Consider the following 16,434-nt stretch of genomic DNA (forward strand, 5'->3'; position numbering starts at 1 on the left):
GTTACAGAATTTGGTTACCCAAAAAGCCTGCAAGTCGCCACACAAGAGGTAAGAATACTTTCATGATTTATTGCAGTTACTAATTAAATAACAACAGTGTATTTGAATATGCAGTAACCCAATATATTGAACATTTTTGGTGAGTTCTTCGTATTGTCTCCAAAAACCTAATCCCAGTGGTCGCGGTGTCGTCAAAAGCTTCGACCTTCCCAAAAGCAGCAAGCAAATACATAACGATACACCGGTTTGTGTTGGGGGTGTCACGTCGGATGCAATTATGGTAAATTAATAGAGAGCAATTATCGGGATTGCTGAAGCCTTGTATGTAACATGGTGTAAAGTGGCATGCCAAATTTCTGGAAACATTCTTATAGCTATTTTATCTTAAAACAAACTATTCTATTTAGTGGAATCTCTGCTCCGACCGCGGACGCTGGGATAAAAAAAAGGAATCACACCATTTTTTATTTCGGTCCAGCTCCTGCAATCAGGATCATAATCTGCCATAAACGCGAGACTGGGTTTCCATACCGAAGCGGAGGATCAGATATGTCTGGCGAAAGTATTCCATCGAGATGGGCTCCGTTAGTATGTTCCCAGATAAGATTACTCGATGTCATATTTTTTTTAACTGGTAACAAGCGATTATGACTCGATACTAATACGTATGACGCTAATACGCATGGTAATGAAATCTGTTACTGGCTTTAGAGAAAATTCTGACCATTTACGAAGAAAGAAACAATGGCAAAAATTACTCTACTTCGGTTACGATTTATTATCATTGTGTATCTATGTACTTAATATTATCACAGACAGGTAATCGGTTGTCACCAGATTAAATTTTCAGTGTATAAATAGCATCGCTAATATAATTTCAAGCGCTATGAAGCCATTCACACTCAACGTAACTTCAAATGACACGAGTTGGCCAGCTCCCATGCCCCCTGCTCTGGCAAGGGATTACTGATCCTAGAAACCAATGCCCAACTCTTGGAAGCAGTGCAATTAGCCAAATCCCAAAATGCCTGTGGCAGAAAGGAGTTTTTTTTTTTTTTTTTCAATCCTGGGCAACCTGGATTATGTGGCAGCGTTACGATGTAATTTGCAACCCGATTGAAGTCGGACAATGAGAACGGGTTTGAGTAAATAACGGGATTTTGTTATCGTATGGACCAAGAGTGGCGGTGGGATAGAGTCCAGTTCACGTTTACGCCTTCTGGTTCATTCGTACAACTTATGAATAACGTTATCCTTAGATTATGTTGGCTACCAATTTATCTTTATTGCATATAGGATTTTGTATTGTTTTTGCCATTTTCCAGCTAGTGATAAGGTATGATGTAAGCGTAGTTATTAGACTGTACTTAAGAGAAATACATCGTGTTATTGTATATCTATATATAACAGATATGGTTGACATGTGTACGTATCCAGTTCAGACTATATCTTATTGTATGTTTCAAAAGTTCGTATGTAATGTCAGCTGCGAATCTCTTAGGACTTAATAAGTTAAAAATAATTAAAAGAAAGACACTTTCAAATTTTGCCTAGTTTGTTTTTTGCAATATCTGATTAAGTTACAATGACGAAGTATCGGAAGCCATTAAATCGTCTCAGCCACGCTGTATCCCAGAAACTTATCCAGCTGCTGGCAGCTATATTAGGAAACATAATTCACAAATTGTTAATCAACCGTATCAAGTATTAAGAATGAGTAAATAAATACTCATCACAAACCATAAAGCATGCTTGTTTGACTTCATCAAACTGGTACAAGTCATCCGTTGGTAGCACTTCTTCAGCACATTTGTAAAATACGGTCGAGAAAACCCCATACTGTGGATGAACGTACAGCGGACAAAGTCGCAGATGGAATTGCCAACAGGACAGTTGACAGGTTTTGCGACAATCCGCCGACAAAATTCAGCTATCCAGGGGCAAAAATTATCTTTCTTTGTCTGTGTATCTATTGCGAAAAACCCATTCTTTTTGCAATCATAAGTCATAGGTTTGGTTTGTGCAATGCCGTCCTGGACAAGAAGGATAACCACGGCAAGGAAAAATACTACGACCTGAAATTAATGGATCAACTTTTTTATAAAAATTTGAACTAATTATACAATTAGCTTACTGATTTAGCAGGCATTGCGTGAATCCACACAATTGTTATGCAGATGCAGGAGAAAATTGAGAATATGTTAACGGGCACCAAGAATATTATACGACTAACTAAGTATGACGTAATAAATGGCTTAAATAGGCTGCCTTTTATTCACTTAGATAATTGATTTATTTGTGTCAGCCGCCCATAAGTAGTTCGCACTAATCAGATAATCCAACCTTAACCGAGGCACACTTGAGTTGTGACATGAATGCAATATTTGTGTCAATATGTACATAAATTGTCGGTAAGTCGCAATACTTGGATAATTAATCTTGAATTCAACCAGCAAAAAATAGTAAATCCGTGACTGTAATCTGGTATAATTACATAATAAACGAAATAAATGCGCGTCATGCATAGGTATTTATAAGTATATACATACATATATGTATACTTACCTATCTAACTTATCTAAGGTCGTCTGGGGTAAATGAATTTTCCAACCTTTGTGGCTAGGCAATTATACACATAAGATAGAAAAATTCTATAAATTCCTCTCATTTACCCCATAGGACCCTAAATATGTACTATTGATAATCTAAATATAAATAGGATAGATTCAAATTCATCATCTTGCCGCTTCCAATTTAGTCAAATGAGCACGTGTTTCTGGGGCGTGAAAATTCCATCCTATTTAGAAATGAGATTACTCGCAATGCCATTATCTATCGATGTGTACCATAAAGTTCGGCAATGCTCCAATTGCTTAATACTCTGCGGAATTTCATTAGTCTCATTTTCTATGGTCTTTAATAAAAAATAATGTGCCGTTTGGCGTATAACATTTATTATCAAGTGTGCTCTACAATAAACTGGAATGATACAAGTATAAAAGACATAAATATGCCTGGATGTGAAGCACTATGATGCATACTTGTACCTACTCGTTCATATATACGTAGTAGGATTGAATATGTATGATAACATGTAAATATCGTCGTACTAATTCTAACAAAATATGTACAGGCAACGCTTAAGTTAAAAAAAACAACGTCAAGTCGATGAATAATTTAAAGAAAACTTATAAATGAAGCCGGCTTACATATGTAGGATTCTTTTGAATTAACCATCACTAACTAGGGGTACTAGGCATCTGTACCTGACCTAGCTATGCACCATATACATTAGATGCATTTTGTAATAGTATCAGGCAATGTAACAAAATTTACGTTTAAAAATGACATTTGTCACTCATGACGATTTTTGTGACGAGCGCAAGGCTGCTATTTTGCTACCTGTGAGGGGTTGTGGGAGTGGAGAACGCTCACACCACTCAACGTAACAACGCGTCTCCACCACTCCTCTCGCTTTACATATATTACTTTGTTTTTCACTGTCACTTCAATATTTTTCACTTTTGTGCAAAATTTTATATTGCGACCACAGTTCTGATAACAGACATGATTATGTAAATACATATGTACATATGCATCTGGAATAAAAAACTGATTAAACACAAATACAAATTTAGGAAAAACCCCTTCAAACAATTTCGCTTTATATGCATAAGTACATATAATATTATTTATCAAATTTATATTAAATTGTTACGTATGAAGATGAACATATACTGTTCTTCCATGTACAGTTAAGCCTTGGCAGAAATTGAAATTTTCATGAAACTACATACGCCACTTTCCTTCTGTTCTTGAAATACTATACACTCAGGGCGAGACCATTTATGTTCGTGAGAATGTGTGATGTTATGACTTGGCGACAATGAGAGAGAGGACTTATTATTATTATGTAGTGTGCAATGTGGCGACGGTGGTGGTGGGTGTGGCGGCGTAATAATGTGTGCGACGATAAGGCAAATACGAGGAGTAATTTTACAATTTAGAGTTTTTAATTGTGTCACAGGTATCAATATTATTACAAATTGTGATTCTCAATTTAGAAGTGACTGGGCCTAATGTTCCTCCTCGCACACAGAAATGAGAATGGTTCAAGTTTTACACAATAATTTAGGTGAGGTGGACCAGAAGGGCGACCTCCAAGACACAGAGCACCAATCACAAACAGGCACACACACAAATAATTACAGGTCACATTTTGAAGGACAACAGGTTTTGGGGAGAAAAAGAACTTGTGGGGAGACATTACAAATTGGATAATGAGGATGGCGACAGGACTGTTTACATATTTGTGACTCCTGCTCAAATCATTCTCACCCTGCCTCATATGAATATCTCGCGAACACCTTCTGTTCTGTCAGTTAAATTAATGCACACAAAAAATATAATCTCGACTATTTGGCGTGAAAGATATCCAAAATATCTAAACATTTTGTTAAATAAAATGAATTTTAGTAATTTTTGCAACTATCGGATGCAGAATATTCAATTGAATTATTATTCAGATCAATAATCAAACTAATTTGTCGTGAAAGATTTTAAAATTAATTTTACTCAATAAAATATATGGCGAGCTTTCACGCCAAATGATCGAGATAAAATTTTTTGGGTATATTTTAACTGACCTACGAAGTTTAGACGGAACGTATGAAAATCTCAATTTCTGCCAAGGCTCAACCTTACGTGAAAATGCAGAACATATATATTTATATATTTATTTTAGAAATTCGGATTTACAAAAAAAACGAAAATTATGTGAAGAGCTTCTTTTCTAAATTTGTATGTGTGTCAATGAATTTTTCCTCCACATGCATACATATGTATTATTTACATTATCATGTCTCTGTCATTAGCACTGAGGTCACAATATAAAGTTTAATACAATCAAAAGCAAAAAAAATTGTGAAAGTGAAAGTGAGAAAAAAACAATATGAAGCAAGAGGAGTGGTGTGGGACGCGTCTTTACGTTGAGTGGGGTGAGCCAGCTCGACTCCCACAACCCCCCACAGGCAGCAAAATGATGCCTTGCGCTCGTCACAAAAATCGTCATAGAGTGACCAAATGTCATTTTTACACGTAAATTTTGTTACATTGCCTGACTACTATTAAAAAATGCATCCAATGTATATAGTGGCATAGCTAGGTCCAGGTAACAGATGCCTAGTACCCCTAGTAAGTGATGATCACTTGTATTTCAGTCTTTTTAGAATTACCACGATAATATGTGACCCACTAATACGTAATAAAACTAGATTTGTATATTTAATAAATTATGTATGTACTTACTTGTATTGATTGATTGATTGATTGATTGATTGATTGATAGGTTTTTATTAAAGGTGTCGGACGAGCGTCAGCACATGTACTGATTTTCAGCTCTAGACACCTGCAGACATAACTCGAATAAAAATTTGACAAAGCAGATATAGATAAAATAATTAACTTATAGATAATTTACAGATAAATCTTAGCTTGAAGTTCGTAGTATTAATCATTATATAATTATTAGCGCAACATAATCGTGTCGTTTAAAATGCATTGAAATGGTAATCCAAACGGTAGGCGGTCCAAGTAGTCGTAGAACAAGGTACAGAATACATTACAAAGTCATGTATTGTACAAAAATACTTGTAAGTATTCAAATATAATAATTCTAGACCTAATATTCTTCGTCCATTCGGTTAAGTGGAATTCTGATATGCTGAAGGTTATGTACAATAAACTAAACCTTAAAAAAGGATATCACAGGTGAGTCTTGGATGTGCGATTAAAATAATTAAATAAATTCCACCTACATAATAAAGGTCCAATATCATCAGCATCGTCGCCCTCTGAATATTTCCAAATATTAACAAATATTTCATTTCATATTATGATTGTGCACAACAAGCAAACTGAACGGAAATCCGTTGATAGTAATTTTAAAATGGCCGCAGATTTGTTATATAATTCATATTCTAAACAATTCATCAGAAAATATTCCAAAGACAAAATAAATAGACAAAACCTGCCTGCTAGAAATCCAGTTTAACGGCATTTTTCGAACATTCTTTCTACCCGTTGTGTTGACCACCTTGACCTTGGTGTGTACTTGCTGCACAGTGATCTTTATTCGACTCTGGAGAGACTTTCTAACCAATCCAGGACTCCTTTTGTTACCCGTTGGTTATCTTAATTCTATCCCGATCTACGGCTTCATCTCCACCGTTTCCGGAAAAGTGAACGTCTCATCGGGCAAGTTTGTTCGAGATATGCGAAAACATAGTGATGCCGCAACAACTGGTGTGGCAAGTCGCGCCAAGTTGAAAAAGCTTATAGCAATTTCTGATCTAAAAATCGGATTCCGTGGTAATTTCATCGATCATCGAACACCCCATGTCATGTTGAACTTTTGTTTGCTACAAATTGCAAACTTGCTGCTGTTATCTGGCTAATATTTATAATTTTCAGATAAGTCTTCTAAAAATTGTGTGAGTTAGGTTATTATCACTCAGAGGCATTCTCACTTAATAATAATTGATATCGTTTTCATATGCACGAAATTTATGAATGATATTCGAGGAAGCGTATTTAAGCATTTTAATAAGCCTATAATCTTATCAAATTAATCTGCATTTCACTCGAGGCTTGTGCTTGCACCATTAAGGTGCAACACCTATTCAGCTGAATAATGGGGCCGTCCACTATTGAATCGCCCACCTAAAAACAAATGCAAGCAGGTGACCATCCTAACAGTGATGCACATTTTTATTCAACATTCTTACGTAAAATTGTAATCTGGTAAAATAAATTTGAAATTGTATTTACTTATTTGTTTCTATTTTTCCAAATTTGATAAAAGCTCATAAAACCTTTGACTATGTGATTTTAAATAAATATGATTGTGTCATACAAACCGTCAATTTTTTCAAAACAACAAGACGTCACTGATTTACGTATTTACCTTATGAAATTTTGCAAGTAAAATATTAGACTTGCAATTACTAAACTTGTCTTACTTGTAAGGTAAGCTTCGTAAATTTGTGCAAATAGGATTTATTTTATTTTAGTCTTCGCGGAAAACTACCCGGCCCGGGCTGCTGTGGATTTGCCAGTGGTATGTTTTGCATGTAGATATTTCTCGATAGAAAAGATAAGAATGTGCTATTTATTTTATGTAGGGGGCACTAACTAAAATTGAAGCTATTGAAATTATTGGAGAAATTGTGGAATCCAAGTAAATTTTTGGTGTGTAAGCTAAAAATAAGAAAAAAAATTATTAAAATCGGATTAAAAATTTAATACAATATATAATAAAATTTGTTACTTGTAAAAACACCCTGTCCTGGTTTTGTGAAAATTTTTAGCATCATATAAATTTGTAACTGCATTACTGTTAGTTGCTAATCTACGACAAATTCTTGCAGACGGAAATATGTACATACATAAGTAACAGGACGGTTATTCAATATTCTTATTGTTAACCGCAAATCTTTGTGCATAATTGAAATTTAATTGAAATTAATTGTAATGTAAATGTAATTCATATTAGTATTGTAATGCAATTTATTTTAATTTAACTTATCCATAAACGGATTGAGAAGTATGTAGTGTACGTTTTGAAACTACATACTCCTACGTATCTGGGTTAGTCATGTTCCTTGTTTTTCTTTATATTCTTAGTGGTAGGTTAAAGCACTGTGGTTCTGCAAGGACGCTTTTGCCAGTCACAAAATGTCGGTCCTTCAAACATCTCATGGTGTTTACGGAAACTTGCAATTTTCGAGCAATTTATCTGCCTCCTTGTAATGTTTGTATTTAAATGTGAATTTCTGTTCTTGACGGAAAATTATTATTCCCCAGTTGGAAAAAAAGATTTGGATAAAGAAATATAACATGCGGGAACAAAAACATCACGCTGGCGTTTTTTAAGTGAGTCAATAGTGTCACACACTGTAATTATATACTTGTTAAAAATAACCTTTTAGAAATTAACCAAGCGTAGTTTCTAAGCTTAGCACCGACATAAACCATCAACCAGTTTCGTCAAGGTTAAATTCCTCACGATTATATAAATCTACCTTTATTGAACTACTGTACACAGAGGAGCATGCTTTAATGTCATTCACCATGGAGGACAAGGCCTTAATCATTTCAGGATTCATTGTTGTATTACTGGATCTGCTCTTAACCACGATCGCGAGTGATTTAGAGCTTAGTCTTTTAATCGCATTAATTTTAAGGTTCGGTCTTCCAAACTTTTTAAAAATTCCCTCTGCAAAATCCATGTCGGGCAAAACGGTTGTGACATTTTGAAGCACAACTGCAGCTTTAATATCGGAACAGTTCTTTAATTGGTCCAATTCGTCGTTATCTATAGATAGCAAGATGAGTTTAATAATCTTGTTAAAAAGCAAATTAGTAATAACATCAATACCACAAGTACTATCCATGCTAAATGATGTGCTACCAATCCCGCTGTCCACACTCCCTAAAGCAACGTTGGTCATGTTGGTTCCATCTTCGGTTTTTTGTGCTTGGGAGATTGGCTGATGTGAAATTGCGAAATCATTGACGGATAAACATTCCAGACGATTCTCAATGGTCTTTAGAATCTCTTCGAAAGTCGGTCGTTGATCTCGCGGACATTTAAATATTGCTTGTGATAAATTACTCATAAAGCTATTTGATTTGGTAGGGCAACACATTGGATAGAATCCTTTGCAAATTCGTCGTACAATTTCCTGTCAAAATAAAACATCATTACCTCAGTGTTTTTTGGATCAGAACTTGATCAAAAAATGGAGTATGCTTTGACGGCGTTTAAAAATCGTATGTTTAATCGATGTTTTTTTCAGGAAATGCATAAACCACTGTGTTTAGGAGACCCTGAATCTAAGCTCGATTGTCCAGAAAGCAGATTCTCCTCTCCATTAGCTACAAATATCTGAGGTGTTCCAACAAGAATTTTATTCATACCACCACATTGTTTGTCCCAAATTCATGAAATGGAACCTTCCCGGGCACCATCATTTCATAAATTATTGCAGCATATGACCAAACATCTCCAGATTTAGAGTAGACGCACTTTGTCCCAGGTGTATCAAGTAGCCCTGCAACGCTCTCAGGAGGAAGATAGCGATATGGCATGCGATTAAGTTCTTCTTTCTAAACGTCCCACAGTGTAACAGTTTAAATGATATTCTGCTTGTATAAAATTATCTTCCAGGCACTCACCGAATATTCGAAATATGCGTAAAAATTGGCAACAGTTGTAAGCACGCTGAACCCAAAATCTGAAATTTTTGCAGTCAATTGCGACCCCAACAATATATTTCTGGATGCGAGGTCCCTGTGGATCACATTCATCTCGTGCAGATATTGCATACCTTTGGAGATACCTTTGAGTATAATTAGTTGATCCGACTGGAATCAATTAATTTGATAAGTCAATCCACTTTAATTAAGTAGATATCGCTGTACATATACATACCTCAGTCATTTCTGTCTTTAACACATATTCAAATAAGCAACCGCATTCTAGATATTCCAGTACGATTTTGGTATCTTCAATATTGCATTTATCAGTACAGATACTAAGTAATTAGATTTTAAATTTAAATTGTTAAAAATTATTTTACCTGGATCTGGATCATCAAGGACACCAAACATTTTAACAACATTATCATGGCAAAGCCGACTTAAAATATTAATTTCGTTAACTTGACAAAGTATATTGCTTTGCCTTCTTATTGTTTTAATAGCGACATAATTACCCCCCAAAATTCCTAATTAAAATAATCAAATAAAATATTATTTTTGATGTGATATAACTTTCTAAAAATTTACGTACTTACGTTTATCAACCACAGAAAAAGATCCTTGCCCCAGAATTTTTCCAGTTTTGTAAACAGAATGTGTTGCAAATTTTTGAATAAGTATTGATTGATTTGCCATATTTTCATTCCATACTTTGAAACTTGCTCGATTAAATCCATCCTGCTACTAAACAGGTAACTGTATACCACATAAATATATAAGGAGCCCATCGGGCTGATTGCATTTACTGTTTACATTGATGTAAACCAGGACATGGTATCGCCGTCAAATAAATGATTTGTCAGGTTAATCGGTGTGAAAATACAATACAATACAATTGGGTTATCAAGTTTTTATTAGCTCAAAAAGCATATTTGTACATTCGATTGAATTTTATGTTACCAATTTTCTGAATGAGAAAGATAAGTCAATACATATATTTATTGTATGTAGGTCCGTCAATAAGAGTAAACTAAGGCAAACGATTCATAACCAACATACATACATAACGGATAAAATAGAAATATATATCTACTGTACAAACTTATTTACATAGCCTGATCCAAAAATAAAAGTAAATAAAAGTAAAATAAAAGTCATTGCTCTTTATTTGTCAACATGGTATTTTAGGTTCTTCCATCGTTTCCTTAGTTGCGAGAAATGCCCAATCTGTGTGCTAACTGAGTAGGTTACAATCTGGCTGTTGAAGAATAATATTGTCCCCAATTCCACCCCAGCTACTACTTGATCATCTCCTCGTGTAATGTCCAAATTTCCGTTAACTCAAGTTGCCGACGCGCTTCGGAAGGATTGCGCTGTTAAAGAAAAATGGTACCAATTTTGTATTGTTCTGTCTGGTACGGCTAAGTTGGAAGATGTCGACATGAGAAATTTTAACAATGGGCAGGCCATCTCGAAAATATTGGAGCGATGGATCAAGAAAAGTGGAGGAAATGCAACTTTACATGATTTGGTTATGGAGTTGACCATTGCGGATTTTACTACCACTGCAGGTATATTATTTTTATTATATTAAAATAAATTGATTTCTTAAATAATCTTCTTCTTTGTTTAAGGTCAATTACAAAGTGAGTTCCTTCCGATCCCAAAGATTGTTGGTTCGAACCCAATTGGGACATTCTCTTAAGGAGTGGTTAAAGAGAAAATTGTAGTAAATACTGGATTTTCTATTCGAGATATAATTATTCTGCAACATGTATGCATAATTAATAAAGTTTTATTTGTAAACAAATAACAAACAGTTGATAATTACAAACAATAAAGGATTCGATCAATCAATTCGATCAATTAAAATTGATATTTATGAAAGCGCCATACCTAAATTTCTTATTTTGAGGCTAAAAAAAACACTTAAATCAACCTGCATATTTTGTTTTTGAGTAATGTGCCACTAAAATATACATACATATTTTTATCCTGCATATATGTAATTATCCTGAATGAAAGATGTCGTTCTGTATATTATCAACCTGTTTTAAAATTTTTCTGAAAATTCCAACATATAGGGTGAACACTTTGCATAATTGTATGTATGCATGCAGGAATACCACTATTATCGATTAACAGATAAAAGCGATATTTTGTTTATAATTCTTATCAGTTTTATTATGCCAACCGTTTAATCAGTGTTTAGAAAAGCGGTTGTATATTTGTCCAGCCTTATCAAAGCATACTTATCAAAGCAGGATGTGAGTATCTTTATATATTGAAATGATTTATCCTCCGTCAATAGCGAGCCAATTGCAGAACTTGTTGATGCAATTAGTTTTTGTCCACTTCTTTCGTTTCTTGTAATATTTTTCAAAATGGATAATTTGTTGAAAAGAATCCAGCAAATTAAAAAGGCTCACTTGGAAGATCCTCTACTTCTTGACTGGAAAGAGATTTATGGGAGAATATTAGATCCTACACGTGCTGTTAGTTTGAGAATTTTGGAAGATAAGCTACGTCATGGCGAATTGCAGCCATATAGTCTAATTAATGATCTAGTAGATTACGGTATGAGTGAGAAGTCTGAGGATTTTGAAAAAAAACTATTGCATGAATTGAAAAATTGCCAGCATGCAAAATTATATGGTATGATTACTTCCATTTTTATATTTTGCATTTATATATATACCAAATGCCTAAGAGCGTGTCCAATATTATATGGCATGTATTTAATGGCCCACTGCCGTAGTGAGAGTTTTAGCTATTACGTTGTCTCGTATACTTAAGAAAGTTTCAGCTATATAATATGGAGGACATGGTGGTGCATTAAATTTTGTTCATATTCTAAATTCTATTCTTTTCTTTTATGTGCAATAGATGTTGCGATTGTAATAATGGTTATTTCTAGTATAAATTAGAAATAATTAATAAATAAATAATTAATTAGATAACAATATAATTTGCATGGCTCGATGCCATAGATAGAGTAAATGAAAATGGGTGAATTGATATAGAAAACTGATTCATAATTTCAGACCGGTTAACCGGAATGTCCTTCCATTCTCCCATTCGCTTTCATATGAAGAATTATCCCGGCAAATTTTTCGGCGGAGGTGACAACATCAAGTGGCTTAGGGAACAGTATTCGCAGCCAAAATCTAACTTCGTTACTGTCTATGGATTAGAAGGGATGGGCAAGAGCAGGACTGTGTCACAGTTTATCTTGGAAACCAGTAAATCAATTGATGATCTTGCGTGTGCTTCCTTGGATTGCATCAATGCATTAAATTTTCATAACGATTGTGCCTCCTTTGGAAAATATATTCAGGATATACATAAAATCTCTCTGCCCGTAAATCTGAAGAAGTTGGAGACATGGAAACCAAACAATTTGCTGGGGGTCATTTCGAATGAAATTTATAAACTCGCAAAATGCAAATGGATTCTGATCCTGGAGAATTGTCAAGAATCTATTATAAAACAATATGACTTATTGAGCTTACTGGAAACTTGCAGAAATGAAGTAATGATAGTTGCAGTTATCCGTTTTAAAAGTTCTGAATTAGAAGACAAGGGCGAAGCAAGGAAAATCGATCCCCTATCCGATTCAGAAGCAAACGAATATTTGCAAAGTTTACTAAGAATAAAAATTGTCAAACCAGAAAATTTGAATAATCTAAAATTAATTTGCGCTATGGCCCACAATTACCCCATTGCTCTGGAGTATGCTGCATCATACATTAGAAAAAAGAATAGCGAGATTAGCTCCATTCCCCTCTCACTTACAGAATTTATAAAACTATTGGAAAATTCCAGAACAAGCGGAAGTAACGGAAGCGAAACAAGCAAACAATTTCAAAACTGCCTTTCCGATACTCTGAAGGTTGTAATTAATAATATGCAGGAGAAACCATATGCTTGGAAACTGCTTCAAATATTAGCACATTTAAGACCTCAAGAAATAAGTATCGCACTTATCAAGAAAATCTTACCAGAGAATGAGAATAACGAGCTCAGGCCCACTCTGGCAATCCTTAAACAGGCTTTGTTAATCTCCTTCGTCGATGATGAAGATGACGAATTTTTTGAGGTTAGCTCAGCAGCGCAACCGTACTTGAAACAATTATGTGATCAAAACGGGGATGCTCTAAAATGGTTAACAACATTCATATTCAGCAAGACCGATGAGGTTAGTGACTTTTCTCAATTAGAACTTCTTCAATTTGTGCACATCTTTCCTCAACTTTTGCAAACCAACAACGATAAAGAACCAGAACATATCTTGGCAGTGGGATTGAGCATAGTAAAACGCTTAGAAGGGTTAACTCTGTTCCGAGAAAAATTATGCTTTACAGAAGCTGTACACAAATGGTGTAGCTTTTCGGGACACAAGACTCTTAAAATCGGGATGGATCTATCGAAACAATATGCCTCAGCACTTACCAGATTTCGGGATACGGACACCGCCATGACAATCTATAAAGAAATGTATCAAGGCTCCTGTGAAGCATTTGGGGAACATGCGGCATATTCAGTAGGGATTCTAAATTCTATTGGGGGAATTCACTATTACAAGAAAGAGCATAAAGCCGCCCTGAAATGTTTTCAAAAGGTTTTGGATCAACAGCGCCAACTATATGGCGATTCATTTAAGGGACACCCCAAAGTTTTTATAACTAGAAGGAATATAGCAAGCGCTTACATTGAATTGGGTCGGTTTAAGGAAGCAGAAGAAACATTGGAGGAATTGATTCAGCAAAGATTACAGCCTGAATCAGAATATCTAGAATCCGTTCGAACACTAGGATACTACTTTTATAAACGGGATTTGTTTGAGAAGGCAATTGATCAATTTCGAATCGCGGTTAAAATCAAAAATATCGATCTGAGAAGGACTGCACAATTCAATTTAGGCCGTTGCTTAGTACGGATTGGAACAGATGAGGCAACTGAAGAAGGTCTTAAAATTTTGAAGGAAGTTCATAGTTATCGGAGAGAATGTTATGGAAATGAACACAAGGAAACGTTGAAGGTATACAAGTTACTTCCACCACCTGAAAGTGTGGCTAAAGTTCAACCTGGAGGCGTTGCCACCAGAAATGACCATGATCCAAGTTCAACTCCTTTGACAAGTAAAGAAAGAGGTACATAGGTCAAATTATTTAAAAAGACTTCAATTTTAATTAATCAATTGTAAATAAAACATCATCTTTGATTACAGATCGATTTTCCCAAATTATATATCCAAGGGATCAACCCAACACTTTATTACACAGCTATAAGGAAAATAAGGCTGCCCTGAAAAGGAAACAATTCATGGAGAAGTTGTATATGAAGAAAAGACATCGTGATCAATTAAATAATTTTGAAGCGCCTTATCTATTAAATGCATAGGATTCGGAATACTGTAAGGGTAATACAAAAATTTAGTATGATATTACACATATCTAAGTATATTTATGTTCCCACACTCGATCTTAACTTTGTACTGTCAGGGACCACCAGGTCTTCCACCATAATAATCTGTGTATGCAAAACCAACCCAAAACCAAACCAACAAATATGTCTCAACTTGGTTGGCTACCAAGTTCAGATGAAATAAAGCAGACAACATAAAAGATACAATACTCCTCTCTCTGAGGACACCGGGGGAAGAAGAAGAACAAATTGATTAGTAGTTACTTAAAATTTTATTGAAGATACACGCTGTCCTTCGGCAGGTAAATAAATTTTACTTGTATATGGAGCAAACAAGCTCTTTTCCCATTAACTTATAATTAGACCCCCCATGAGAAATCCTAGTAAATACAGTACTGATCCACAAAAAAATCACAAGGTTCGTCTTAAAGGTTTTTTTGCTAACATGATGAATAAAAAATTATCCTTTTACTAGTAAGCATTTGAAAAAATTCCTCTCTAAGTACACTCAAAATAAACTGGTAACAGGCTTTTATCAGGCGGTGACTATATATATATATATGACGCTACCGCCATGGTAACAAATATGTTGCTTAGCAGTCGTACATTTATTACCAGGCTGGCAATAGTTGCCAGCTGGCGAGTGACAAATATTACCAACTTGGCAATACCTTTACAACCTGTGGTAACAAATTTATTACCATGGTGGCAGAGTCACATATGGTCACCGCCGCTTATAAAGAATTATTTTGAGTGTACTTGCCACCACGAATTTTTGAGAGGTTTGGTAGAGATTTTATCCTGGTACAAAGCGATGACTTGCAGAATTCTATAGCTTCATTCGCGGCCAATGCAAATTGCATTATGCAATTGTACGAGACATATACAACTTAAATGCAATTGCACACAGAGCATCAATCATGCATGCTTTAACTTTATACATTTAATAGTGGTAGAAAGTTTGTATAACACAAATTTTTAGCACGAAGGGTTCAGAACGTTACTTAAATTAGTACGACTTATGTTCAGGATACTATTTATCTTATAAGTATGACAGTGACACTGCTTTTCTGTGACGATACCGCATCTTTTATAATATTGTACTTGACTTTCTTATCCTAAAATATCTAATGTATTGAAAATGTATGAAAAATTTGAATTTGGACATTTTGTATTAAAAGTCTATCAAAATTCAAGTCATAAAATATGAACTTTGGATCGTTAAAAGCTATGGTCTTATGCACTTCACTTCACATACTTACACATTACTGATAGTTGCTAAGCTACGACAAGTTCTTGCTAACGAAAATATGTACATATTTAAGTATAGGGTTGCAAGTAATAATTTGTATCATAGCTACGATAAAAAATTAAAAGACGAGTAAGAGTGATCCGATTTTGTTTATGTTTTATAAAAACATTTACTTGTTGATAACTTAAAAGGTAGGTATTATTTATATCTTATCGATCAAAAGCATAATATACATACTTAAATGCTAATTTTGATATTGAATATTTGTCATGTAATATATGTAGTACACCTGAATTCAACACATCAATCAATGCTGCTTAGCAATAATTTATACATACATGCATACTTACATAACAAGTTGTCAAGTACATTAAATTAACTAGACTTGTAACCTTCGCTAGATAAACATGTGCAACTTTCATAACGACACACAAAACAAATTATGACATATTAATTGTCATTAACTGCTTATTAATCGAATCTCTCGCGTTTGG

At 34.6% G+C, this 16,434-nt stretch overlaps 2 protein-coding genes across 5 annotated transcripts; one reads left to right on the plus strand and one right to left on the minus strand.

The window, feature by feature from the left end:
* Positions 1 to 6,786: 6,786 nt before the first annotated feature.
* LOC110861917 (ephrin type-B receptor 1) lies at positions 6,787 to 9,993 on the minus strand. 2 transcript variants are annotated; one of them, XR_004833305.1, is made up of 8 exons: positions 9,858 to 9,993; positions 9,642 to 9,788; positions 9,494 to 9,567; positions 9,238 to 9,426; positions 8,980 to 9,168; positions 8,438 to 8,744; positions 7,328 to 8,374; positions 6,787 to 7,257 (listed from the first exon to the last, which is right to left on the minus strand). XR_004833305.1 is itself a non-coding variant. In XM_035845104.1 (7 exons), the coding sequence occupies exons 1-7, from the start codon at positions 9,955 to 9,957 to the stop codon at positions 8,034 to 8,036; spliced, it is 1,347 nt and encodes a 448-aa protein (XP_035700997.1). In that variant the 5' UTR covers positions 9,958 to 9,993; the 3' UTR covers positions 6,795 to 8,033. The 2 variants fall into 2 exon arrangements, 1 of the variants encoding a protein (XP_035700997.1); XM_035845104.1 differs by having other exon boundaries at positions 6,795 to 8,374.
* A 528-nt stretch (positions 9,994 to 10,521) lies between these two features.
* On the plus strand, positions 10,522 to 16,079 carry LOC110861958. Of its 3 annotated transcripts, none has more exons than XM_035845103.1 (5): positions 10,522 to 10,832; positions 10,896 to 11,916; positions 12,306 to 14,414; positions 14,492 to 14,683; positions 14,766 to 16,079. In XM_035845103.1, the coding sequence occupies exons 2-4, from the start codon at positions 11,646 to 11,648 to the stop codon at positions 14,662 to 14,664; spliced, it is 2,553 nt and encodes an 850-aa protein (XP_035700996.1). In that variant the 5' UTR covers positions 10,522 to 10,832; positions 10,896 to 11,645; the 3' UTR covers positions 14,665 to 14,683; positions 14,766 to 16,079. The 3 variants fall into 3 exon arrangements, with proteins under 3 accessions (XP_035700996.1, XP_035700995.1, XP_035700994.1); XM_035845102.1 differs by having other exon boundaries at positions 14,492 to 14,677; XM_035845101.1 differs by having other exon boundaries at positions 14,492 to 16,079.
* Positions 16,080 to 16,434: the final 355 nt, after the last annotated feature.

Source organism: Folsomia candida, unplaced genomic scaffold (assembly GCF_002217175.1).
Source record: "Folsomia candida strain VU population unplaced genomic scaffold, ASM221717v1 Fcan01_Sc047, whole genome shotgun sequence".
Classification (NCBI taxonomy): Eukaryota; Metazoa; Arthropoda; class Collembola; order Entomobryomorpha; family Isotomidae; genus Folsomia; species Folsomia candida.